At 39.4% G+C, this 26493-nt stretch overlaps 4 protein-coding genes across 6 annotated transcripts in view; 2 read left to right on the top strand and 2 right to left on the bottom strand.

The window, feature by feature from the left end:
- Positions 1-10294, top strand: part of abcb11a (ATP-binding cassette, sub-family B (MDR/TAP), member 11a) — a 10991-nt gene extending 697 nt beyond the window's left edge. The window contains exons 3-27 of the mRNA XM_035677006.1: positions 1774-1824; positions 2405-2646; positions 2719-2803; positions 2921-3054; positions 3144-3315; positions 3409-3533; positions 3624-3798; positions 3895-4008; positions 4110-4220; positions 4294-4419; positions 4516-4719; positions 4819-4989; positions 5089-5278; positions 6206-6284; positions 6384-6471; positions 6566-6730; positions 6834-6938; positions 7048-7209; positions 7304-7507; positions 7593-7834; positions 7926-8082; positions 8181-8378; positions 8482-8688; positions 9518-9664; positions 10094-10294. Coding sequence (XP_035532899.1) covers positions 1774-1824; positions 2405-2646; positions 2719-2803; positions 2921-3054; positions 3144-3315; positions 3409-3533; positions 3624-3798; positions 3895-4008; positions 4110-4220; positions 4294-4419; positions 4516-4719; positions 4819-4989; positions 5089-5278; positions 6206-6284; positions 6384-6471; positions 6566-6730; positions 6834-6938; positions 7048-7209; positions 7304-7507; positions 7593-7834; positions 7926-8082; positions 8181-8378; positions 8482-8688; positions 9518-9664; positions 10094-10294 — 3855 coding nt within the window. The remainder of the gene's footprint in view (positions 1-1773; positions 1825-2404; positions 2647-2718; positions 2804-2920; positions 3055-3143; positions 3316-3408; positions 3534-3623; positions 3799-3894; positions 4009-4109; positions 4221-4293; positions 4420-4515; positions 4720-4818; positions 4990-5088; positions 5279-6205; positions 6285-6383; positions 6472-6565; positions 6731-6833; positions 6939-7047; positions 7210-7303; positions 7508-7592; positions 7835-7925; positions 8083-8180; positions 8379-8481; positions 8689-9517; positions 9665-10093) is intronic.
- A 1822-nt stretch (positions 10295-12116) lies between these two features.
- Positions 12117-13774, bottom strand: LOC118339047 (glucose-6-phosphatase 2-like). Of its 3 annotated transcripts, none has more exons than XM_035676569.1 (5): positions 13557-13774; positions 13370-13479; positions 13144-13273; positions 12950-13071; positions 12117-12839 (listed from the first exon to the last, which is right to left on the bottom strand). In XM_035676569.1, exons 1-5 carry the CDS (start codon positions 13772-13774, stop codon positions 12328-12330), a joined length of 1092 nt encoding a protein of 363 aa, XP_035532462.1. In that variant the 3' UTR covers positions 12117-12327. The 3 variants fall into 3 exon arrangements, with proteins under 3 accessions (XP_035532462.1, XP_035532464.1, XP_035532463.1); XM_035676571.1 differs by having other exon boundaries at positions 12950-13055; positions 13152-13273; XM_035676570.1 differs by having other exon boundaries at positions 13156-13273.
- A 785-nt stretch (positions 13775-14559) lies between these two features.
- spc25 (SPC25 component of NDC80 kinetochore complex) lies at positions 14560-19898 on the top strand. The gene is made up of 7 exons (XM_035677342.1): positions 14560-14671; positions 15722-15893; positions 16417-16482; positions 16615-16761; positions 16864-16989; positions 17547-17645; positions 18272-19898. The coding sequence occupies exons 2-7, from the start codon at positions 15743-15745 to the stop codon at positions 18394-18396; spliced, it is 714 nt and encodes a 237-aa protein (XP_035533235.1). The 5' UTR covers positions 14560-14671; positions 15722-15742; the 3' UTR covers positions 18397-19898.
- Positions 19483-25643, bottom strand: nostrin (nitric oxide synthase trafficking). The gene is made up of 16 exons (XM_035677341.1): positions 25565-25643; positions 25306-25391; positions 25128-25211; positions 24867-24929; positions 24682-24763; positions 24529-24591; positions 23390-23488; positions 23132-23257; positions 22020-22118; positions 21805-21930; positions 21156-21264; positions 20902-20990; positions 20680-20805; positions 19907-20156; positions 19722-19814; positions 19483-19639 (listed from the first exon to the last, which is right to left on the bottom strand). Exons 1-16 carry the CDS (start codon positions 25589-25591, stop codon positions 19503-19505), a joined length of 1659 nt encoding a protein of 552 aa, XP_035533234.1. The 5' UTR covers positions 25592-25643; the 3' UTR covers positions 19483-19502.
- Between the last annotated feature and the right edge of the window lie 850 nt (positions 25644-26493).

Raw genomic sequence — 26493 nt, 5'->3', positions numbered from 1 at the left:
TAGATAGATAGATAGATACACATATATTTCAATCTATACACACACACACACACACACATATAAATACTCATACTCAGTATATTACAGAAAGTGGTAACCGGAAAATAAAATACTATTTATAATAATTTATGTCTGATATGGTCTCTCCCATATTCAACTCTTGGCAAGACAACAGATGAGTGTATTTCCCAAATATCAAACTCCTTTAATGGAGCATACATTATTTAAGTGCACCCATTAAATATTAAATATTTTGGCAGCCAAAAGTAATCAAAAACTTTAATATTCTACTCCTGAATACACGAAAGGCATGCCAAGTATAAATATACTCTTATTATATATACTACATTATACTTTTCTGGATGTTCTCCACTCATTGTTGGTGCAGGTTTCAGCCCTGAGCTCTGTGAGTCAGTTTGTTATCACAGTGTGTGTCTGCCCCTCCTTCCTGACATATTATCAATCACCTGTGTTGTGAATAATAACCAGCTGTAAAGAAGGAGCAAACTCCTCTTTACCACTTGTCCTAGCGGGCATTAACCCACCAAACATCTGCTTTATTGCTATCATTGTGTCTCCATTTCCACTTTTAGTAAACCACATATTTTAAATATTCATATTTTATGTATCAATACTTGTGAAAAAAGGAAACTCCACAAAATGTTGAAACAATTATATGACAGAGACAAAGGATGAAATTTGAAATGAAATATTAATCTAAAGTGTTCCCTTTCCCTAGGATCAGCTAGTTTTCTTATTTAACCTTTAATTTAAATCATTAAATGTTTATTAATTAAATCTTCACTGAAGTTCTAATGACTTCTAATGACAAATGGGGGCCAAATGTCACAATCCAAGACAATTTTAATTGGATGTATTGAGACAGCACCTGACCGCAGCTAATGGCCTTAAGGTCATTAAACCCATTTTACAATCACTTATAATAACATATGAATAATATAACACATTATTATACCAAGGGATGCTTTCTCTAACCATGCAATGTTAGTAAAGTTCCCATTTTATAAATCACAGGTTTGTTTTTAAAGATAACTACAGTAATAGTAGTTAAAGCACATTAACTTATAGCCTTTCAGAGGCACTCTAGTAACAGTCACACAGCTGACACCGCTCTTATCAGTCTAATTGGGGTGTAGATAATGGGAAAGGACAGGCATAGGTTACCTGAAAATAAGATAATAAGAATTTACTACGATGAGGCTCAGAGGTCCTGGTGGATTTCTGAAGAAACCAGACATTCAAGTCCAGGTACAGTAATACTCTTCTTCCAACATCAATTTCTACACTATGTTAATAAAAACGTCTCTTTAAATAGACTCACTCTCGTCAAATAATATCATTAAATTAAACAGTTACACAGTCTGAGTAAATATTAACCTATTTTAATGATTATTATATATTTAATTATAAATGTATTTCTCCTTCCAGAATTACCGGGCGAGGACACGCCTGCCTGAGTCACAGCAGCAAACATGAAGAAATCGGTCAAATTTCCAACAACAGCTGTTGATGAAAGAGGTAATTGATCTATTTTCATTGCAAATGAACAAAAAACTGATGCAATAATAGTAGAGTTTTGTAAATCCAAAAATAATAAGTGACTCTAAACAGAATTTCCCCTCTTTTCTTATTCTTTTATCAGACATTGAGAACAGGTAAGTGGCTATATTTACATTAACTACAATATGCTGTGTTTCCGACCACAGTGTGTCTGCAGTTAATATTCCTGGGTCTTACTTTGATTTGTGTTACAGAGATGAGAGAAAAAAAGAAAAAACACAGAGTGTTGGATACTTTCAGCTGGTAAATATTGTGTTTTTACTCATATGGAAAATAACTCAGTAGGATTTTATTTTACATTAATCAATGCTTTTTACCAAAGTAACTTGCTGAGATGTAATCTAAACAGATGTTTTTTTTAGGATGATGAAGATATATTTAACTTTTATTTAATGCAACTATATTTCAGAGAGAAATATACTTTTTACTCCACTCCAAGTCCAAAATATGAAAACAAAAACCACTGGATTACCTACCTTTATATAAAGTCGTTAAAACTAGCTAAACCTCAAACTGTTACAACAGTAAAATAATACATGCCCACTAACTCATCGGTATGAACAATCTAATAATGTATTATGTTTTAATATATCAGTTCAATTTTGCTTACAATACTGTACTTTTTAGTAGTACTACTACTACTACTAATTGTATGGCTTTTTATGGGCTATTTTACATAGTTGTTATAGTAGGCTACTTTAATCTGAGTCATTTTCTGTAGATCAATGCACTTTTCTTTAGTTTGAACAATAAAAATCAAGAAGAAAATATAGACTGGCACCAAACTACATTATTAAAGAAATCTTAAAATTGCTCTTTGCAGTTTCGATTCGCCACATGGAAAGACACAGTGATGATGGTGGTGGGGGGTTTGTGTGCCCTCGTACACGGTGCAGCTTCACCTCTCATGCTCCTTGTGTATGGCATGATGACAGACACATTTGTGGCTTATGAGCGGGAAGTCCAAGAACTGAAAGACCCGAACAAGGAATGCAACAACAACACCATCTACTGGATAAATGGCTCTGTATATGAAACAGCTGAAAACAGCACTGTGCGTTGTGGGTAAGTCAGTAGTTAAATGCTGTTTGTTGTTCCAGCGAAAAGCTGCTGGTACTAATTGTATTCTCTTGTCAGGGTGGATATTGAAGCTCAGATGACCATGTTTGCATATTACTATGTTGGAATTGGATTAGGAGTTCTGATTGTTAGTTATTTTCAGGTGAGTACATGCCTGCCATATCCAACTGTTAACTTAAAACCCTCTTTTTGACAGTGTGGACCATTATATCGACTTAAATAATAAATAATAATGTGTGTTTACCACTCTGATTGTTAGATTGTCTTCTGGGTGTCAGCGGCCGCAAGACAAATTCAGAAAATAAGAAATACTTATTTCAGAAAAGTAATGCAAATGGAGATTGGATGGTTTGACTGCAACTCTGTTGGCGAGCTGAACACGAGGATATCAGAGTGAGTTGGTGCCTGTTTATCTGCAGATCAGGATGTTATCAGTGCCGGGACAATGCTTTACACAGAAATGTGTTTGTTCGTTTTTACAGTGATATCAACAACATCAACAATGCCATGGCCGACCAGGTGTCTTTCTTCATTGAGAGGCTCTCTACGTTTGTGTTTGGCTTCATGGTGGGATTCATTGGCGGATGGAAGCTGACTTTAGTGGTCATAGCAGTGAGCCCTCTGATTGGACTAGCTGCTGGACTTATGGCCATGGTAAGGGGCAGTTGTGCATTGCTACTGTATGTGCTATCGTATGTCAAAGTTTTAATTCATGTTTTTGTATCATTTTCTTTCTTTTTTCTGAAGGCTGTGGGCAGGCTGACAGGACAGGAGCTGAAGGCCTACGCGAAGGCAGGGGCAGTGGCTGACGAGGTCCTGTCATCCATCAGAACGGTAGCAGCATTTGGTGGGGAGGAGAAAGAAACTGAAAGGTAATTTGCCAGATCTTCATCACTTTGCAAAATGACGATGAGCCTTTACTGTATGATTTGAAATGAAATTAAAAAGATAAATGTGTACAGATATGACAGAAACCTCGTGGAAGCTCAGAACTTTGGTGTGAAAAAGGGCACGGTCATTGGAGTTTTTCAGGGATACCTGTGGAGCATCATTTTCTTTTGTTTCGCTTTGGCCTTTTGGTATGGATCAAAACTGGTCATCGACACCAAGGAACTGTCTCCTGGTAGTCTTATTCAAGTACGTAACATTAAATGGATTTAACTTCTGATACTCTATTCAATATAAGTATTTGAAAGACAGTGGCCTTTGTTTCACCATGTGTTTCTTTTTCAGGTATTCTTTGGAGTACTCATGGCAGCCATGAACCTGGGCCAGGCCTCGCCCTGCCTGGAGGCCTTCGCTTCTGGTCGTGCTGCAGCCAAGATAATTTTTGACACAATCGACCGGGTAACCTCAGGCTACTTTATCGTAGATACAATCCAGACTGGAAACAGTACATTTTAAGGGAAAGAAACTTAGAATAAAGTTCTGTGCTGTTACGTTCACAGGAACCAGAAATCGATTGTTTCTCAGAAAAAGGTCGCAAATTAGACAAAGTAAAAGGTGACATTGAGTTCCATAATGTCACTTTCTTCTACCCATCCCGGCCTGAAGTCAAGGTATATTACTTCAACTATAGCATTTCTGTGTGTGTCCATTCTCAGTATTCAACTCTACTACAACTGTTTTCAGATTTTAAATGATCTGAGCATGCAGATCAAAGCAGGAGAAACCACTGCGTTTGTGGGTTCGAGCGGATCTGGGAAGAGCACTACAATCCAGCTCATCCAAAGGTTTTATGACCCAAAGGGAGGAATGGTAACAATCCGAGCGACTGCACACACACAAAAAGATATGAGTGGAAAGTCTGAAGGCTTCATTGTAATGTCACACATCTATAATTCTCATTCTCAGGTGACTTTGGATGGCCATGACATTCGTACTTTAAACATCCAGTGGCTCCGATCTCTCATTGGCATTGTAGAGCAGGAGCCAGTGCTGTTTGCTACAACCATTGCAGAAAACATCCGGTTTGGTCGACCTGGAGTAACCATGGAAGACATCATCCAAGCAGCAAAAGAGGCTAATGCCTATAATTTCATTATGGATCTGCCACAGGTACTTTTACGCATTTAAAGATAATACAGAAGACATACAACAGTTTGTTTGTGTTAGTAATTTAAGCCTAAAATGTACATGTTGCCACTTATCAACCAGAAATTTGATACCATGGTGGGAGAAGGTGGAGGACAGATGAGTGGAGGACAGAAGCAGAGGATTGCAATTGCTCGGGCTCTGATCCGAAACCCCAGGATCCTGCTCCTGGACATGGCCACATCTGCCTTAGACAATGAGAGTGAGGCTGTTGTCCAGGAGGCACTGGATAAGGTGAGCCACTCTCTGACTATACACTGCACTTTAAACATTAACATTGAGCAACACATCATGTTTTGTGGAACGATACCCTTACAACTAGTATGTGTGCAGGTGCGCATGGGCAGAACAACAATTTCTATAGCCCACCGTCTTTCCACAATTAGAAATGCAGATGTGATCATTGGTTTTGAGCACGGACAGGCTGTGGAGAAGGGAACACACAGCGAGCTAATAGAAAGACAAGGGGTCTACTTCACCCTGGTCACCCTGCAGAACGAAGGCCCATCCAACACAACTAATGGTAGGAGTTATGTATACCTGCAACTCAAAGCCATTATATATACTATATGTATATTTTGGATTGTTTGGTCTCTAAAATAGTTTCAAGGTAACAGTCGTTAAGTAAACTGATGGCTGCTGACTAAGTGAAACAACAATAACAGTACAGGACAACTGATAAACTGTAAAAGCCATATAACCCTAATTAACCCAAATAGTGAACACAATAACTGCAGGAAGTTTGTGTCAAACAAGCAATTTAGATGAATTTTGAGCCGATTGTTTCCTTTAAATATTACATTAAAGATACATTTTTGATGAACGTTTTATACAATTCTTTGTCTGTATTATGTTTTTTTCTAAATAATCATACATATTTGATAGGCTTCTTTTTCATTTTTAAATTCAGTGTTTTCTTCTCATTGTTCTTTTAGCTCTTTGGTTATTTTAACTGCGTACTTTTGTAATGCAGGACGAGGCTGTTTATCACGGTGAAGGCTTAAACCCCTTAAAATCAAGAAGGCCTTTTCCTGCGATCATAACACCGTCAGCCTGTACCCAGAAATTCCTCCCAGTGATCATCGAGAGATGATACCTTTTCCACAGCAGCCATGTTGACATGAAAAAGTAGGGTAAACACAGGTGTTACGAATGATAATAATTGAGGTTATTTTCCATTCAGGTCAACCAGAGTCAGGGGGCTGCTATAGTGCATGTTGGCTCACTGGAAAGGCTCTGCTACACTACACTACTTTACCCTACTATTTAATGTCAAAATGGCTGCTGTGACAAAGGTCTATCGGTTGAAACTGCACCCTTCGGAGCACTCAGGAATCAGTGGGCAATGCTATAGAGTGTTTGAAGGTCCTGTATCTGTTAAAGAGCAACAGAAGCTTCAATACTTGTATCAAAGCTGTATTGATTTGTTTTGTTTTGTTTTTTCTGCCAGATGCAATCAGTGAAGCTCTTGAAGACTTTGTTGTAAAAGCGAGGAGTTTTAGCCGTGGAAGCTCCGGATCCAGGAGAAGGTACCGCTCAATAAGATCATATCAGAAAAGAAACATTTAATAAGAGATGTCATCATACCACAATAAAATAATATGATGTTCTCAATATTGCTCCTGTAGTTCTGTTCGCCTACGCTCTCAGAGCAAATTGTCGAGTAATTTTGTCCCAGACACACTACCAGACGGCCTCATCATCAGCACAGAAAATGTACTGAGGTTCTCTTTTATGTTTTCTTATACTTTATTACAAACTGTAATAAACTGTGTAAATAAATAACTCCAATGCATTTTTTCTCTGACAGAAATGCGAGGATTATCCAGATGAGCATGTAACGCCTGCCCCAGTAGCTCGTATCCTCAAGTACAACCAGTCAGAATGGCCCTACATGCTGGTGGGCTCACTGGGAGCAGCTCTCAATGGCTCTGTCAACCCCATCTATGCTGTCCTGTTCAGCCAAATTCTTGGGGTGAGGGCTGCGTATTCCACACGCTCCCCTTTCTTGTGATAGATTTATGTTCTGGTGTGGTTTGTTGAAGTACAAATGACTTATGTGATCTTTGTATTTGCAGACTTTTGCCATTCCCGACTTGAACAAACAGAGGGAGCAGATCAATGGGATATGTGTTCTGTTTTGCTTTGTGGCTGTGATTAGTTTCTTTTCACAGTTTATACAGGTTTGAACCAGAATTTGCGACACACTCAAGACATTTAGAGTATACATCTCTTTGTCAGCTTATAGAGAAAGGCAGAACAATAATCTAGGGTTCTGATTGAATGTTTCAGGGATTTGCTTTTGCTAAATCTGGAGAGCTTCTCACCCGCCGTCTAAGGAAAGTGGGCTTTCAGGCAATGCTGAGACAGGAGATTGGCTGGTTTGATGACCCCAGAAACAGCCCTGGAGCTCTGACCACCAGACTGGCCACTGATGCATCCATGGTGAAGGGGGTGAGTAACATCTATTCATAGTATATCCATATATAAAACAATAAGCTTTGATATTGTAATTACATTGTGGTTTTGCATGTGGCTGGTATTGCAGGCTACAGGATCTCAGATTGGGATGATCGTTAGCTCGCTGACCAACATCGGAGCATCTTTCATCATTGCTTTCTACTTCAGTTGGAAGTTAACTTTGGTAATCATGTGCTTCCTGCCACTCATCGGGCTGTCTGGGGTGTTCCAAGCCAAAATGCTGACAGGCTTTGAAAATGAAGATAAAAAAGCGATGGAGGTAGCAGGTCAGGTAAGCTGAACAGAACGCAGGCTCTGTAGATTTCTCTGTAAAACTCAAAGGCTACAGGACAAGATTTCTTAACTTTCTCCCACAGGTGTCCAGTGAGGCTCTTGCCAACATCAGGACTATAGCAGGCTTGGCCAAAGAGAGCTCATTTGTGGAATCATATGAGCAGAAACTCGAGCTTCCATATAAATCTGGCAAGAAGAGAGCCAAGATCTATGGGCTCTGTTTTGGTTTTGCCCAGTGTGTCATCTTCATGGCATATGCTGCTTCGTTTAGATATGGAGGCCATCTGGTTAGCTCCGAGGGGTTATCATACATGTTGGTTTTCAGGTTGGTGTCTCTCAGTGGAAGTATCTTTATTGAAATATATTTTATGTGTTTGTGCAACCATCAACCCAGTGCTCATGTGGTGTTTCTCCAGAGTTATTTCAGCCGTAGTTATCAGTGGGACAGCACTGGGCAGAGCTTCCTCTTTCACTCCAGATTACGCCAAAGCCAAAACTGCTGCTGCTCAGTTTTTTAAACTATTGGACCGAGTTCCTAAAATCAGCATGAGCCACACAGATGGAGAGAAATGGGTTGGTGAATTCATTAATAACATGGAAACATACATAATAAAATGTAATAATGTCATGATGTTACTTTCAAATGATTAACCCTAGTTATCCACCTTTAGGACAACTTCAGAGGTGAAATACAGTTCCTCAACTGCAAGTTTACCTATCCAACTCGGCCAGATATCCAGGTGCTGAACGGCCTGGTTGTGTCTGTGAAACCTGGTCAAACTTTGGCATTTGTCGGGAGCAGCGGCTGTGGGAAAAGCACCAGTGTTCAGCTGCTGGAGAGATTCTATGACCCCGATGAAGGGCAAGTGGTATGTAGACTGATTTAAACATTCATTTTACTAATCACAAATTGAGTTTAATCTATTCCAAAGCCATCACCTTTGTCTTAATTATATCATCTTTTATTTTCAGTTGATTGATGGCCGCCCATCTCATTCAGTAAATGTGCCCTTCATAAGATCTCAGATTGGCATAGTGTCCCAGGAGCCAGTGTTGTTTGACTGCAGCATAGCGGAGAATATTCGGTATGGAAATAACACATGCAGTGTCAGCATGGAGGAGATTATTGAGTCCTCGAAGAAAGCCTTCCTTCATGATTTTGTCATGACGCTACCAGATGTGAGTGGAAACACTTAAAGATACAGCTTTACATGCACTGCCGTTGCAAATCCTGGTTTTTAGTCCGCCACTGTAAGCCATTCTTGTGCTGTTAACAAGAACACAAATGAAATCAAACACCCAGACCTATCCACAGGAAAGAATTTAATTTATTGTGACAAGAGTCCATCATAGCAGACGTCTCACCTTAACTTACGTGGGAACTCAATTTGCTCCAGAACAGAGGTGTTTGCTCTACTTGCCTTTTGGCAAACTCAAACAGATGAGTATGTTTGCTGAACTTGCCTTTCGAGAATCTTAAACAAACATTTCTACAAGTCTCTGCCCCTAGGTTTGTGGGCAGAGAGGTACAGATTTTTGGTGTCTCTCTACATGCTGCATAAATGCTCATCAACTTAATTCTACAAACCATCTCAACACGAGGTCTATTGTTTTCATCTTGTGTCATAATCTTCCTGAGCTGGATGTAGTTTTGTCCAGTTGGACAGTTGAGTCAATCTTAAGTCCTTGAAATGGTTTGAAAAATGGAAATGTGAACGTTTACAATTTCTGACAACTAGTCAAACTCCATCAGTCGAGGAACATCGTGTGATATGATAGAAAGCTCCAGAACAGCTACTAAATAGACCTTGTGTTCTAAACTGTCAGCTTAATGTCTGAAACTTGCAATAGTGCGACTTTATCAGATGTTTAAATCACACTGGAAAGCCTTGAAGTCAATATTTTAATAATAAAAAGTGTTTTGTTGTGGAGGTACAGCGTTACAGCATTGTTGACCTTGTGACCTTTTGCTTTCTCCACTTCTCTCAATGCATTTGCACATTTCAAGAAATATGAGACTCAGGTTGGTGCCCAGGGCTCCCAGCTGTCAAGAGGACAAAAACAACGCATCGCCATTGCCCGGGCCATCGTCAGAAACCCCAAGATCCTGCTGCTGGATGAGGCTACCTCTGCCCTGGACACAGAGAGTGAAAAGGTAATACATTATTACAACACCATCAAACAGCACAGACATAAATGGATGGTAAATGGTAAATGTACTTGTCTTTCGACCACTCAAAGCGCCTTTACACTACATGGCACATTCGCCCTTTCACACACATTCACTCAGTGATGGCAAAGCCCATCAAACAGAAACTAACTCATTCATACACATTCACCAATGCACCGCACTCGGGAGCAATTCGGGGTAAGTATCCTTGCCTCAAGGATACTTCGACATTGGCACCAGGAGCCGGGGATCAAACCAACAACCTTCCGATTAGGGGACAAACCCGCCTGCTCTGCCTCTGCACCACAGCCACCCCTGTAAAGCCACTTGATACACATGATACACATCTCCACCTACTTACGCCAGAAGAACTTACTCAAAGAATGGGTTCCTAAGACAAAGCTCTGTTTTCAGACGGTCCAGTCGGCTCTGGATGAGGCCAGAAAAGGACGAACCTGCGTTGTCATCGCTCACCGGCTGTCCACCATCCAGACTGCTGACATCATAGCAGTGATGTCTCAGGGAGCTGTCATAGAACAAGGCACACACGATGACCTCATGGCCAAGAAAGGCGCCTATTATAAACTAGTTAAAACAGGCGCTCCTATCAGCTAGGCGCCTGCACACGCATTTGATGACAATGATTTTTTGTTATTGTATATTTTAAATAATGTGTTGTCATCTTGGTGGTATCACACTGAGAAAGTAACATTTATGCCCTTGATTGTACGTAAACCAAACTGAGACTTTTTTCATTCATCTTCAGGTTTAAAAGTATTTTTTAATTGTTGTGTGGCTTATTAATGATTCAACTATTTACCTTATATTTATTTGTTTATGAGTAGTTTATTTTATCAATGAGTGGATAAAGGTTTTAATTTGGGTTTATTGGTGTATTATAGGACTGAATGCGGTGGGACACCAGTGTGTTTAGTTCCAAAACCTGTTTAAGATTAAAATAGTTTTATTATCTGTGTAACTAATATACTTCTGTAATAAAGCCATTAACTGTTTAACAATTTAGGGGCATGTAGAGGAAAACACATTTTCTAGCATGGAGAGCAGCCTAAAATGTCCTATATCGCTCTTTTTATCCACTGGAAGTGCACCCTAGAGGTCATTTTCTTGCACCTTGGGCCACTGGAGAGGACATTTTATCATGTTTTATCTACCATAGGGGCATCCAAGAGGGCAAATTTGCAGTCCACCAGTCCTTTGCAGTCTTGTATTATTTTTGCATTTGTCTGCCATTCCCAATAGTGTTCACTTTCATTAGTAGTAACAACTAATTTAACTTTGTTTTTCTCTAACTGGAAAAGAAATGTTCATCATTGCTGAATAAATTAAAGGATGCTGAATTTAAGGGTTGTTTGCTTTTCATACCTTGATACGACTTATCTCATGCATCCTAAACATTCCTTCTAAACATTTCCTTTCTTCCTCATTTCTTCCTGAATTCTGCTTTCTAACTATTTAACTTAACGTTGGAGTGAATAAAGGGCAGGCTGCTGAGCGGCCATGCCGTTTTGCCTTCAGCTTGAAGTCCTAATAAAGTACCCAGACACACAGATGCTTCTTCAAGCTTGGCTTAGCAAGAAGCCTACGCACTTAGGACAGTTACATCATTTAGTGCCAGGCCTCAGGTGCCACTGGATGCTAAGCAACCACAGACACGAGGTGGAAATGGGTTCTGCTGGGGGAGTTTAACTAATCCGCCTAATCAAGTTACATCACAGACTCAGTTCTACCTCATTACATTTTGGCTGATTAATATCTAAATGTGCCTGAAGAAACTAAGTGACCCATAAGAGATTATGTAGTTGATATAGAGTAAGTTATACGCACAGTGGATACACTCAGTTCATACAAGGCTGCTGCAGGAGAGAAACCCTGATTGATTTAGTGGGTCATGGAAAAAGAAGGGAGTTTATAGCAAAGTCAGACCTGTTTGTGAGCTGTTGTCATGGTGATTTACCCTGTTTACGTACATATTAAAACAATCTAAATGCGGTTCTAAAAGTTTAACTTGTTTTTTCAACTGAGCAGCAACACATATTTTAATAAGATCAGTTATATAAATATCCTCATTTGGTGTTTTCTCACTGTTGTGCTAGGCAGGTGGTAGATGTAAGGTATTGATTGTTAAGACTGAATGATAAAGATTAAAGATATTTTAAAGGTGGTGTATGACTCTGTTGTCCTTGAGAGAGACAGTGAACCGTACATTGCCCTCGGTGTGTATTTTATAGGTAAAATCTAGGTCGCTTTAGGCAAAAGTGTTCAAAATGAGCTTCTTTTCATAAGAAAACTATGAGTTCCAAATTGATATTAACAATTTATTTACAGCAATCTTTCATATCACGTCATTAATGCTTCACATTTACACTCATGCAGTGGGTTATACTGTACAATGAAAACAAACAAAACTAAGAAAGGACAAAAACTCAGATAGGCTCCAAGTCATAAAGTTAGACCACATAAAAAACGGATTTACTTCTAACCAATTCGTAGTGTAACTTTGTATATTGCAGTTTCAGTGCTTAGGTGACTGTCTGTGACGGGTGGTGGGACAGGACATAACCCATCTGATATCCTAAATTAAAAGTCTAACATAGGATTGTTACAAAACTTCACACTTCCTCCACAATCTAAGCAAGCTTCCTGTCCTCATCTCCGATCAGCAGATGAACACAGTACGGGATAACAGCCACCACACCGAGAGGAACTGAAGCGCTCTTACAGAATGATAAAACGTAAAACAGAACCTCAGAGTGAGTGGGAATTTTAATTAAGTCATACAGTTGCAGAGATGTGAGAGTTGCTGCCACGCACATGAGTTTGAATCTGGCTTTGTAGCCGTTCTTCCCCTTGCAGCTCTGAATGAACATGCGAGAGTTCACCGCCAGGCCTAGACCAAACAAGGCTCCCAGGTTTCTCACCAGACCGGCAAAAGGTGTGGTGTCGAGATGGATCCAATCTGGGTTAGCGCACCACTTCTTGGCTTTAGCAACTGACCACAGAAGATCAATATCGGTTGATTTGAAGATCAGATAAAAGCAAACGGCAAAAGAGAAAAGAAACACGTTGGTCTGGAGGTACACTTTCAAGCTTGCATTGTAGACTGAGGGGATGTGATCGAACGCCTCGGCAACCAGCATACCTACACATTGTAGGAAAAAACAGACAGATTCATGATACAACATGAACAACTAAGGTATAAAAACATAGAACAAGCTCAGGAAAATCTGTGACAGGAAGGAAGAAACTCACCAGCTAAAAGACCAAGGACAACCTGATGTGGGAAATGTGTCGCAATAAAAACCCTGGAGACGCAGACACTTATCTGAATGACCCAAAAAGCCATCCACAGGCAAGACTTCAGAAGACGAAACCTGCAAAGGGACAGATATATTTAGACATGACCACTGATGAAGAAACCACTGATGTAACTATATGGTACAAACAAACCGGCCCACCTTTGGAAACTCTGCACAGAAGTGAGAGTGGAGGAGGAAGTCTTGGTGAAGTTGAGAGCAGAGGTGATCATCACATACCACACACATGATGAGCCCATGGCGTGACCAGATGGACTTCCTGCATGAAGAAACATCAAAGAAAGTGTTTGACATTGCTAGATATTGTTTCATTTAATGGTATTGGTAATAATAATCTAAAATGTATCAAGCTAACCTGGCCCCGTTTCACATGTGTTGTGAAATTGCTCCAAAAGTGGGAATGAGTCATTGTGGTAGAAGGGAGTTTCCTGCACCCACCAGTAAGGTCGCTGCCCAAACAGAATCCTGAAACACAAGATTAAAGTCTATAAAAACACAAAATGATCTGAAAGATGACACTTTTAATCTAACAGTTGGTTTACCATTTGAAAATGAGATTGAGCCAGTCTCCAAAAACAGCCACCCAGATCATCTTTTTGCCCACGTTATGACTGAGATGGAACCAGAGGGGGAAATAAACAGAGAAAATATTACGAGGGTCTCCCACAGTTGACATAAAGTTGAGGAAGTCGTGGTGTTCCCTGTAGTTGTTCTGGAGGTGCTGTATAACCAGCACACCACTGCTGTGGACAAAATCCATCACAAGTTTCCTTCTGTGCGCCAGAGTCTCAACAGCTCCTTCTTCAGCACCAGTCAAAGTACCATGAAGCCCCCCCGTCCGCACCTAAGATAGCTTTATATCTCAACCTGGCATCATAAATCATTCAAAGGAGCCATGGCAACGACTGCAAGCTCTTCAGATTGAACCCACAAAGAATAAAATAATGTGTTCCCAAGTCATGAGAGCTCAGCATTTTAAGACAAACACCCTGACTGTGTAGCCATCATTTGTTTTTACAGACCATTGCTTTTACAGTTGTTACATATTAGCCATTGTACACACTAAAAGAGAGAGCGACCCAAGTAACCCCTTGGATCCCTTCAGCCTCATTAATATTCTCATTCTCAGCGAACGTAGCAACAAAATGTACTGTCTGAAAAACACAGTCCATCTGGCATCCACAGTTGGGTTTATATCCAGGGACTCTTTCATCACCATGTTTTTTTACATTTTAAAAGTCTTATTTTTAAGAGCACTTGCATATACAAAATTTGCAGTCATTTTTTTAGAAATTTGATGTTAATGTTAGGTAGTTTGGGCCCACTTGAACCTCCTCAGATTCACCACAAGGTGGTATAACATCGCAATAAAGACTGGGAAGCTCTTCATGGCTGCATTTTTAATGTTTATTGAAAAATAACACAATCAAAGAGTAGGCACGTTTTCAGTTACGGGACACACAGCTCTCCTGAGAGGTAAACAGCGGTAATTCTCTTATTTGTGAGCGGAGAAAAAAACAAATAAAACGTAATTTCCGGTGTGCAGTCCCCGCCTCCTGTGTGCAGACCGCGGATTTTTGAAAATAACGACTGGTTCAGGAGCAAGACGTTGCGTTTAATCACCAAAGAGATCATCGACGACCGTTCATTAAAACAAGTGAGTGTTTCATCTAAATGTAAACCAGCTCATCAGTTCATAAACGAGTCGGTTGGTTTATTTATTAATTGTTGTAGTTCTTCTGGGTAAGCTACGGCTCACTACTCGCCAATGTTTACCAGCTAACGTTAGCGTTAACCTGCTAACTAACCTAATGTTGCCTGCCGCTCGAACCGTTTGGGTGTTAACGGTTACTCTGGAATGTTCTGGAATGTTCCACACCGTTCCACACGGCAACGTAATCAATTCGAACGAAGCACGTTAACGTTACTCGTCAGTTCGAACGGAGTATCGTTAACGTACGTAAGTAATGAGGTCACAAAATGAGGCTGTGAGCTGTTGGTACGGTTCTAGTTACACAACACGGTTAGTGGTTTAAAATGACGATAATTAACGCGAACCGGCCTCAGTCATCGTCATACTGCAGTTTTCTGGTACTGACAACCATACTGGTGATGTTAACGCTCGTCACGGAAGTTGAGGATGCTGATGTTTTTAGGAAAGTTTGACAAAACAGTCAAAAGTCAAAGTTCGTTACTAGGCTACTGTCTGAGCTGTCAACTCGGTTGTCAAGGAGATGGATCTGTCGACTCGACATCTCAGTTGCGGTTAAAATGTCACACGTTACACTATTTGGCTTCTTGACCTCGAACATAACCATCAACATAAAGGTCATCTTACTATATTCTTTTCCCCTGGAGCTTTCATTTGTGACACAACATACCGTCATTGTGTGTGTGTGTGTGTGTGTGTGTGTAAAAGTTAGAAAGGTCGATAGGTAGTAGCTAGTTAAATGAACACCTTATTTTTGTTTTAATTAATTCTCGGTCATTCATATATACACTTATACAACCATACAGTCGTGCAGGTGTATATGTATGGCGGTGGGTGGGAGACAATAGGTGCCCTTGTCTGAACATAACAACAATAAAAGTCATTATCATTCTGAAGGAAATGTTACATCATGACTTTAAACAAACAATGAGATGTCCAGCTACAGTCTGTAATCAATGAGCATTGAGCATTGTCCTGTCTGTTGTTTTATTGCAGATTGCCTGACACCTGAACATCATGACATCCATTACTGACCCGAATGTGAGTGACAGGTTCACCAGTGCAATGGAGGAGATCCACAACAAACAGCTCAAAGCCTATGGGGAGATAACTGATGCCACTACAGAGTTATGCCAGTCCCACAGACAGTTTGTGAAGTCCGCACTCGGTATGTTTGAGATACTATTTATTGTTTATTGGCATCCCAAAAGTTGTTACCATACACGTATCCAAAAAAAAAAACCAATTATAGCACTTTATAGCAATAACAATCTCAGTTATTTTAACATCCACATTGCAGATAAAGCTGCCTAAACCTCCAACTGAATTGGTATTCACAGTACACAGGGGAACGCAGACAACCCTATTAATCACTATAAAACACGGTACTTTTATTTTGAAAAAAGAGGTAACGAAGTAACAGACCACTGTGCCAATGAGGACAGGGTGTTATATTTCTTTGAGTTAAGAATATTATTATCTTTAAATGTCATTCTTACATTTCCAATATGAGTAGTGTCTTGGTTTCTAATTTAACATAACAAAATAAAATAGGTGGTCATAGAGTTGTGTTGCTTTGGTTTTGGTTAAGTATTTTATGACACTGAGTATATGTTAGGGCCAACAGTGTCATTCCTATACAGGTATTTTAGTATGAGAGAGTTGATGTTGTTTTTTCCTTTTTGGGGCAGATACATGTTTAAAGAAATGTAAGGACGATGAGATGCTGTTTGAGACCATACAGACATTCAAAAGAGGTGAGTTTATGCAATAAGTCGCAAAGTATCGCATGTAAATTGATTGTAAAATTGAAGTTCTTGTTACTGGTCCTGCACTCCTATTCTTCTGTGTCAAAGTATACCAGAACTGATGCAATGTTTGTCCCTCAGACTTGGAACTGAAAAGTGCAGCACTGAAAGAGAAACGGCATGCCATTACTGACGTGATATCTGAGATTGAGCAGAAGGAGATGCAGAAAGACGACATTATCCAGAAGATAGAGAAACTTAAAGAAGAACAAGTCAAGAGAAAGGAGTGTAAGTTGATATTTGAAGATGAAATGAATGGTGTAGATCACAGAACATAATTTGCATATGGTTGTTTTGGTAATTGACATCCGTACTTGTTTTTCTTTTCAGTAATCGAGTCTCAAAATAAAGCAAACAAAGACAGACTGAGGAATCTGCAGAAAGCCAGACTGGTCTTTCAGGATCATTTGGGGATGGAGATACGAACAATTCTCGGCAAAACGCAATCGGCCAACGGTATGCCAAACACAAACATGTACATTTTCATATTTCATATCTTTCTTGAGTCCTGTCTCTATCACTGTTTTGATTTTATACATTAATATCAAATAATATGGAGTATTTGGGGATTTGTTCAGAGGGTGTTCTACTTGTGGCCTCTCGGTTAAGTGAGAAATATGTTTGTATCCTGATGGGATTGCCCTCTTTCGATGCTTATAATTCCTCCCTAGCATAAGAATCACAGCTTTAGAAATAACTAGCTGTGTAGTCACATGGTGTATGCTCACTAAGGACCCCAAAACCCACAAACAAAGTGGTTTAATGAGAAATAGTTGTTTTCCTGACGGGGGTAGAGGGTGTTGCATCAGGTCAGTAGTGGTAGCAAGAGCAGGAGAGTTGACTATACCAGATTGGGGAAAGAAAGGGGAGAAAACGGTACATCAAAAACACAGCTGCGTCTTTTGTGAAACACACAACAGTTATCATAGCTTGTCTCAAGTAAAGCCCTGACTGTCCTCTGAAGTTGAAGTAAATATTACTTCCGAAATGACAGAATATGTTTGTTCAAACAGGTGAAAAGTTGCAGTTTGTTTTCCGGAATATCAACCCTTCGGATCAGGACAGCGCCTACGTCGTCACAATGGGGATTAAAGAAGATGGATCATACCAGAGTAAGTTATAGGAAGACTAATAATATACTGTGTATACATTTAAAAGACAAGGCTGACAATATTCCACATTTTTCTTCCTGTAACAAATGCCATAAAAAGACCGAAATGAATGAACTGATCCTGCATTGTCATATAGGTCATATATAGGCTGTTCTTCTCTGCTGTGGACTCAATTGTTCAACAACTACTACTAAAACGTATACATGTGCTTCACCTTTGCAGTGGCTGACATGTTCCACTATCACTGTAGTGGATTTTGAGTCGATCCTATACACAGTCCTGCTGCTACTTTCTAGAGCACCAAATGTGTATTAATCCACAACCGAAAATAGTCCCTACTAAATGCAGTATTTACTTCTGTTTGAACACTAGCTTTAAACTACTGTACCCAGATGTTTTGGCAAAGTATTTAGCCTTATTTGAATATGAAACTATATTTATGACAAACATGTTTTCAGTGGGACAGGGTCGGGAAGTCAAAAAGTGTAGAGCAAGACTAATGCACTGCTGGTTTTGGTCTTTTTATAAGATTTATAGTTATAGTAATAAAACTATAGCCTACAGCCTTATCCTGCAACAGCCACTGTAAATGCCCTCTATAATGTAAGTCTTAAATTTTTCTACAGTTGTGTCGAGTGACCCCGTGCTCGAGTGTTTGCCGGTCTTGGAAAGCCGGCTTCAGGAGACCAATAACTTACCAGCATTCCTGGCAAACATCAGGAAGGAGTTTATCTCTCAGGCACGCCGCTAAGATTTGATGCAACGGCAGATAAAAAGAAGAAGTTCTTGCTGTAATGTGGACTAATGTCAGCAGGGAGCTTTCAGTCTGTATCTTCAGTGCAGGTTTGTAAACATCGGCTGCCTTGTCACGACTTTTAAATATGGATTTAAAATACACGTTTGTGGCCAGAAAGTAAAAGGCCGTACTCAAAAACTGGGACTTTTAACTAAATAAACACTGCTGTTAATTGTATGCCCAAGGCCCTGCTACAGTTGAATGAAACTGTGTATTTGGCCGTGTTTCAAAGCCTGGAGTTTGTCCTTGAGAGAGCAGGTGTTCTGGTGAATGTGGTGGCGGGGCTTCACTGTCTCTCTAAACCCTGAACAATCTACTAGTTTACTGTAGTATTTGCTCTTCAAAAGTAAGGGTAAATAAGAGAAGATGTAAACAGTTTTCATTTATTTTCTCCTGTAATTACTCCGTTTGGGTATACACAGGGTTTCTGCAGGTTTCAACAGGTTAAATTTAGGACTTTTTAAGACCATCATGATGCAAATTCACTCCATAATGGTACAAATGTTTGAAGGATATAAAGGAAATTCTGCATTGGTTCCATCATTACAGATTTTTCTCAAAACACATTTAAAAGTGGGAATGAAGAATATAACTTTATACAAGTAACGTTAATGTATTTAATTAGACCTGTCCAGTATTCATATTTAAGACATTTTAAGGCCTAAAAGTCAGATTATTGGATTTTAGACTTTTTAAGACCCGCAGACACCCTGTACAGTCTACCATTTCCTGGACTAATGTCAATCACATTAATCAAAATACATATTTATTAAATACTCCCTGTATTCTGTACTCTATGTGGCATAAATAATGAAACAAATAATTTATGCTTTATACAGTATATAAATAAAAACAGAATTACAAAATATTACAAAAATTCATTGAACTGTTAACAGAGGGAAACATGTATCATTAAATGCTTTTGTTTTTATTAACCATTTTAAAGCACTGAATATCATTAGTCTGTACAGGATTTGTATTGTATTTTATTTTTTTGGAACTGCAGACATTAATCTCTTTCATTTAGCGTGTTGTTTATATTTTTGGTGTTTATGAGTCAGTCAGGCATCAGATGACTTGACTTTGCTTAACAGAGGCAGCTCTTCAACGTAGGTTGATGGAAAATGGCCGGTCTTCCCATTAAGTTCACCAAACCACCAACCATTCTCTTCCTTTTCGTAGATGTCTAGAAGATCTCCTGTGAAACAAAAATCCAGTAATTTTTAGATAAGGAAAACCTCTCCTGTTTTCAGATAATCTGCAGTTTATTTGTCACTTACCTTCTTTCAAAGTCAACTCATCCTCTTGTTCAGGTGTGAAACTGTACAGGGCCTTGCATTTTCCGATACAGCTCGACTCTGGTTTTATTTGACCTGTTCAGTGGTGATATTTTCCATTGCTTTAATTTCACAATGACTTTCCAAACGTGATGAATAGAAATAAATCTTTTGTATTGATGTATTACCTTGTTCTTTGTCCTCATCGGTGTGAGGCAGGGCTCCGTTAACTGTGCTGTCACACTCTGCAGCTACAGTTTCTTGTGCTGCAGCTGTGGAAGTGACCTGGTTGCTTGGTAAAGCCTCTGCAGACTGCTGGGTCACAAACAGAGCAGGCCCCTTGTAAATGATGGATGCTCTCAGTGACTGTCGGGATCTGAATGGGGTCCTCCTGAGTTTGACTGGACGAGTCAGTTGAACAACACTGTGCTCACAGTCCTTAGACAGAAAAAAATCATAATATCCTATAACTGCGATTCATAACCACACAACAGAAACATATAAATATGTAAAATAAAAGGTAGTTTCATAATCCGCAGATACTTTTTGACATGGTCCTTTTTAAAACAGTCTACTTCTTACACCAGTAGTGCAATGTAACCAGTCCAGTATCCCACTGTGGTTACAATGGCTTTACTTTCAGAGTAAATTAAATAAATGAATAAATAAAAAGAGGTTAGGAGACCAAGTAACCTTTTCATTACACTGTAAGAAAACAGGAAAGAGGGGGGAGAAAAAAGGGTGTGTGGGGGCATAACGAGACAAAATTAGCAAATTAAATCTAACTCCATAAAGTGTGGCCGTTACTGTCGTACATAAAAACCCATTTTGACCATCAATGGGTCTACTTTTAATTTCCTACTCGTTTTGGGCATTCACACCATTATTATTATAAACTCAGTCGTCTACCACTCCTCCAAAACATACCTCAAGTCCCGAAGACAAATACCCGTAGACTTACCTTATCTTTCCATTTCACAATGCTGTCTTTAAATCGGTGAAAGGACTTTGGTTTTCCTTCTAATTCAGACAGCGATGCAGAGAGTTTGTAGTGCGTGGCCTCGAGGAGATCCAGTTTTAGAGTACTCTGCATGCAACAAGATGACATAAGTGAACACTTTAGCAAATCAAATGTATGATCAGTTTGAAGTAAACACACACACACACACTCTGCACTGTTTACCTCGTCCAGCTGCTGTTCGGTTTCCTCAAGGTTCTTTTGGTTTGAAAAAGATGGATTTTCAGAGTACGTTTTCATCAGTTTTTCAACTCCTGCAACGAGGATGTCAAAGGTGACTTATAAACAAAACGAATGACCTTAAGTAGTACTGTCCATCATGAATAACTGAGTCATACTGAAAGATGCATTTTCCGCCTACAGCAGATTAGACAGTGTAACTTTAACGCATTATTTCATGAATAGTGTACTGAACTTGCCTTCATGGTCTTTCTTCGTTTTTGCAATGCTGTCCTCCAGACGCTGGAGTTTGAGTTGGATGGCCTCTTTTCTTCGGTCTTTGCCCATCAGCGATTTGCTGTCTTCCTCCTGATGCGTGCAGAACACAGATAACATCAGTAACTGTGATGGTCTTGGTTAAAATATACCATTAATGCTTCATGTACCAAAGCTACAAGGTCTTTCTTGCTCTGAGTTTGAATGTGCCAAAAGTAACCTATTCAGAGTGAGTATTTCCAGGACATTATACCAACATGCTGTCCTCACTATTGCACTATGCACATTCATATACAGGATATAACCTTTTATAAAAACAGGTAAATCGCATTGAGATTACTATCATATTTCAATGGAGACCTGCGTACAACCAGACACCTACATCATTTAAACTTTACAATAAATGTTTATCTCTCAGAAAAGCAACTTTACACAACAAAATGTTTAAAAAAAAAACTAAATATAAAATAGAGCAAACTTAAAAAAAAAAAAAAACTGCCTTCATGTCAGGCCCTGTCACAAACTGACAAATACATCTTTGTATCTGCAGCTTGCACACTCCCATTGCCCCCTGGAGAGATGACTGGGTATGTCTTTGAATGGCTGAGTGAAAAAAAAAAATTGCAGACTTACAAAATAATCAGCCATCAGAAACTCGGCTTTGCTGTCTACATCTGTGATGCTGTTTTCCTCCACCAGGGTTTGTATGTCTTTATCCATGTCCACCCTTTGGACCGCCTGCTCTATCTGTCTCTGGCCCTGGAAGTGGCAGAAGTGAGTAAGTTATAACCATCCATCAAGGGATTTGGTACATAGTTGTGAGCAGCATGCAGGTCAGGATGTCTTACGTGTTGGAGGGTCTGCCCAAAGCTGGACAAGTGGAGGTTGTGTCTATTCAAAATGTTGCACAGCACTTCAATTCGCTGTTTCTCCAGCTCCTGTATGATCTGAAAAAGCACAAAGTAGCACTGTGAGGCTCTCTGTACAGCATATTCAATTCACATCCAGATTCCTGTCCTTGTCATGCATTGGACTTGAATCTGACTCGAATCAGAAATTTTATGACTTTTCGACTCAACTTGGACTTCAACACAAATTACTTTTGACTTCACTTGAACTTGAGCCTTTTGGCTTGAAAATACTTGATACTTTCCTCCAAGTTCAAAGATTATAAAGTATGTTGTTTAAAAATCGCCACGAAGGAATTCATTTCTGTTTACTTCCTGAACCAACTAAAGTTAGTGTGATTACCCAAATCCACTTCTTTGTTTGAACCAAATCGACAACATCCAATCCAATTGCAGGAGAGAAACATGAAGAAATAAAATTACATTAAAGTTGAAGAAAATTATACCAAACATAGTTTAATTTCGGTCATTGTGTTAAAATGGGATTGCATTTGGTGAAAAGCGCATTATAAATTGTTTAGGGCTTGAAACTTAAAGTTTAGGACTGACTGCAAAGACCTGCAAATCAATGACTTGGTCCAACCTCTGTGTAAAACCCTAACATATCACCTTCATGATTGTCATCTAAACATAAAAGCATTAAGGAAAACAAGGTCACAATGACTGGAAAGATTGCACAGTAACCAAAAGATCATGGGTTTGTGCCAGTAGCCTCGTGTCCTTGAGTGAGGCTCTTTCCTCATTTCCCCCTTGTGCTGCTATTCCTTCCTGCACGCTGATAAAAATGTCTCTATTTCAGAGAACGCAGCATGAAAACAGTTGCAGAATACACTGGATGGACTGTGTAATTTGGTGCTCCAAACAGAGTACTTGGGTGGTAGACTGACTTAGTGCTTGCGGAGAATTTTCTGAGACCAAAAACTCACTGGTTCAACTCTCAACCACAAATGAGGTGTCCTTGAGCAGGACACTGAACCTACCTGTTCACTCACAAAAGCCACTAGGGGTAAGAGGAAGTGCCATTAGAAGTAGGAAAGCATTTTTTCCCACACCTGGTAGCAGTTTTTCAGTGTGTTTTCCCACTTGAGTCTCATCTGATGACCCTCCATGTTGATTTTAAAGTACTCCTCATCCACCCGCGCCTGCATCTCTGCCGACTTAGTCAGCCTGTTCAGCATCTGGAGTCAAGAACAGGGGAAAAACAAAATCTTTAGTGAACATTTTGGCAGCTTTTACAGCTAGTGTTTAGACCCAGAGGATGAAAACATATATTTAGTGGTGAAGAATATTTTGGTAGTCATGTACTGTACCTTCTGCTTTTCTTTCTCTGTGGAAATCTGTTTGTTGCTCTCAACAAAGTTGAACAAAGCCTCATGCTCTCTTGTCAAGCCAGTCAGTTTCTTCTTTATCTGTTGTAGAAGAGAATCCACATAAACATATTATTGAAATAGTAAAATCATACAGGTAAATATCTATCTTTAAAGCAACTTTATACGGGGAGATTTTACGTTTGATTTGGTGTAATGACACAGGCTACATACAGCTGAATCATTTATCTTATGAATGTGTATGTTTTTATTTTTTATATTAACTGGTTATGAAACAGCATGAATTTAATACTGATGTCTCTCTGTGACCTACATAAACAAACCATTAGTGAGAAGATTTGCTATTTCTATATGGTTATTATCAGCGCGTGATGCCTGTCACAGGGTCTGATTCCCCTTGAAATCAGATGAAACGAGGTGGTAGAAACACTACCGCCTTCGTCCATAGGGGCTAACAGAATCAACACAAAATGTTGCTTGTATCTACTTTAAAATATTGCACGGACTTCATGTAAATACAAAGGGAGTTGTTGGGGAAAAAGCTTCTTATGAATCCCTCGTCTCGGACAGTTACATAATGCACTATAATAACACATTCATAATTCAATACAGAAGTTGCTATAAACCTTATGGACTTTTGTAGCAGCAACAGTGGAATGTTTTTTATAATACTTCATAAATTCATCACAGTCACTCCTCTACCTGTTTTACACGAAAGGTTATAAAGTCAACATTGTGGAGCAAAGACTGTGGTTATGGGAAGTCATAATTCGTAACAGTACCAAGATGTTTATAAGACTTTATAACCTGTCATGTAAAATGGATGTACTGACTACAAACTATTATAATCCTTGAATTTGTTAAGTATTGTGATCCTAACACATCAAAATGCTTTATTAAAGATTATATGAACTTAATGCATTATGCATGAATTTTAATGCATTAGGCGCTTTAGGCTTCACTATAAAGTTTATGACAGCCTAACAGGGAGTCAAGTTTTAGGGATTAAGGATTTGTGGATCAGCATGATAATAATAATTGTCTCTACAACAGCTCTGTTATAGCTGATTCATATCTGTGTTTGAAATGTTCTCTTTTTATTTTTGGAAAAGATTCTTTACCTTGAGTTGCTCGTTCCAGTTAACAGTAACAAGTTTTCCAGTTCTTTCAATGGTGCTGTCAAGCTATTAATGGACAAAAAAATGTTAGAGATCGTGACTGGAAGCCAGAACAGACAGATGTACTGAAACAAAGATAAAGAATCTGTTTCATACAGGCCTCTTCCTCTTAGTGTGCTCATCTAATACTTGTCGTATTTCCAGAATTGCTTCTTGTTGAAATGCATTTCCTAATGATCTGAAATGAGAATAACCACACCGTATTTCACTCCAAATCTCCCTAAGATGTGTTTAATTAGTGGACAAGCACAGTTATGACATGAACTCAGGTTGAGAACTACCTGTGGGCGTCTGCTCTTGAGTACATCTCATCTGACACATGACACCAGGCGCTGTAGGTGGAACTGAGTGGGGAGCCAGCATGAAAAGGTCAGAGCTGTGGGCTAATTAGCCTGGTACCTGCCTAGGTTTTGATCACATCTAACGTGCTATTTCCCATGATACCATTATTTCTGTTCACCGCTTGGCAATTAGTCCCCAGTGACTAACACAAAACAGACAAAAGACTGGAGCCAATTATAAACCAGAATTGTGTCTCTTACTTGTTTGACATTCCTTTGGAGGCCCTGATGAGTTTGCCAGCAAGTTTTTGTAGTCCTTTAGCATAAGTGAGCTCCAGTTCAGCCCTAAAACAGGAAACAGGTTGCAGCAAGAGACAGGTGAGTCAAACAGTAACTGCTGTTGTCATTAAAATTCACTCTGAAGGCCATGACTGTGTACCTTTGCTGAAAAACGGTCATAAGTTCTTTGCAGAAGTACTCCCCAGCTTTTGAAAATCGTTTCACATTTTGATAGAGTTGGTTGTACTGAAAGACAAAGAATGCTCCATGAGACATTTGCCATGGAGCAATGGCGGCCTGAATCAACTCATATAAAGCTAGTTGTTGTGATAGCTGTGAAATCTGTAACAATTAAAATCTCTATTCCAGTTCATTTCGAATGTACACGTTGAACTGACTTTGTTTAAAGAAATACTCACAGAGCAGGTGCTGATAGGATCCTTCATCTTAAGACTGTGGATGTTTGTTGACTTTGGACCGGGGAACTTTGACCACCCTCCTCCCAAAGTCACTCATGCGGAAATCACCTGGGCTTTAGTCGGTGTCGGACACAAAGGAAAATTCCAGTGAGGGGGGGGGGGGGGGGGCGGAAAAAACTACAAATATAAACTCAGGATAGCAAGTCCGTCTGCATCAGATATAAAGAAAGAAAAAGATATAAGCACAAAACAAAGACCCATTCATGCTCCTATCTGCCATATCAGTATAATAAAAATATTGCTCTACTATTTCATGTTGAAGACAAGTACACTAATAGGGTGAGTCACCCTGAATGATTTATACGATCTATTGGCTTTCATTAATGGTTATCAAATAAGTTACTTTATCAGGTAGGCCATTAATGAGAACAACCTTTGGGTTGCTATTTGTGTCCGTTTGGTGATAGTGCAGCTATTAAATCTTTGAGGTTGATATGGGCCACTTTTTTGTAAACCATGCTGCTCGCCTATTTACACACCCAGCTGACAAGAGCAACATTAGCATTTCTTTGGAGGCATGTTGTTGTCCACCTGATGAATGTTCAGTCCAAGAATTACTCTCTTTTAGCTCTGGTCTCTCCTGAGGGAAATATCTGGCTCTTCAGCTGCTAAAAGCAAGTTGTTAACTGTTACTCTCTGCTGTTTGGTGCTGAACAGGAAGTACAGTTTTTTTTAGAACATTTTTACTAAAGAAGGCTGCTTACTTTGGCAGAAAACAACACCAAGAGATCAGTCAGAATAAACCAAAACAACAAGTCATGGGCTGGAAAATCAAAACAAACTGAAAGACCCTAAAATGTTGTGTAAAGTGGAAGGGAACTGGAGTGTCAGGGATGATCCTTTGTGGCTTTGTCACTCTGAGTAACCTG

This window comes from Morone saxatilis, unplaced genomic scaffold (assembly GCF_004916995.1).
Source record: "Morone saxatilis isolate NCDOM2014 unplaced genomic scaffold, NCSU_SB_2.0 Contig5, whole genome shotgun sequence".
Taxonomy (NCBI): Eukaryota; Metazoa; Chordata; class Actinopteri; family Moronidae; genus Morone; species Morone saxatilis.
Note: the sequence above shows the minus strand (reverse complement) of the source record. Positions and strands in the feature narration are given on the sequence as shown.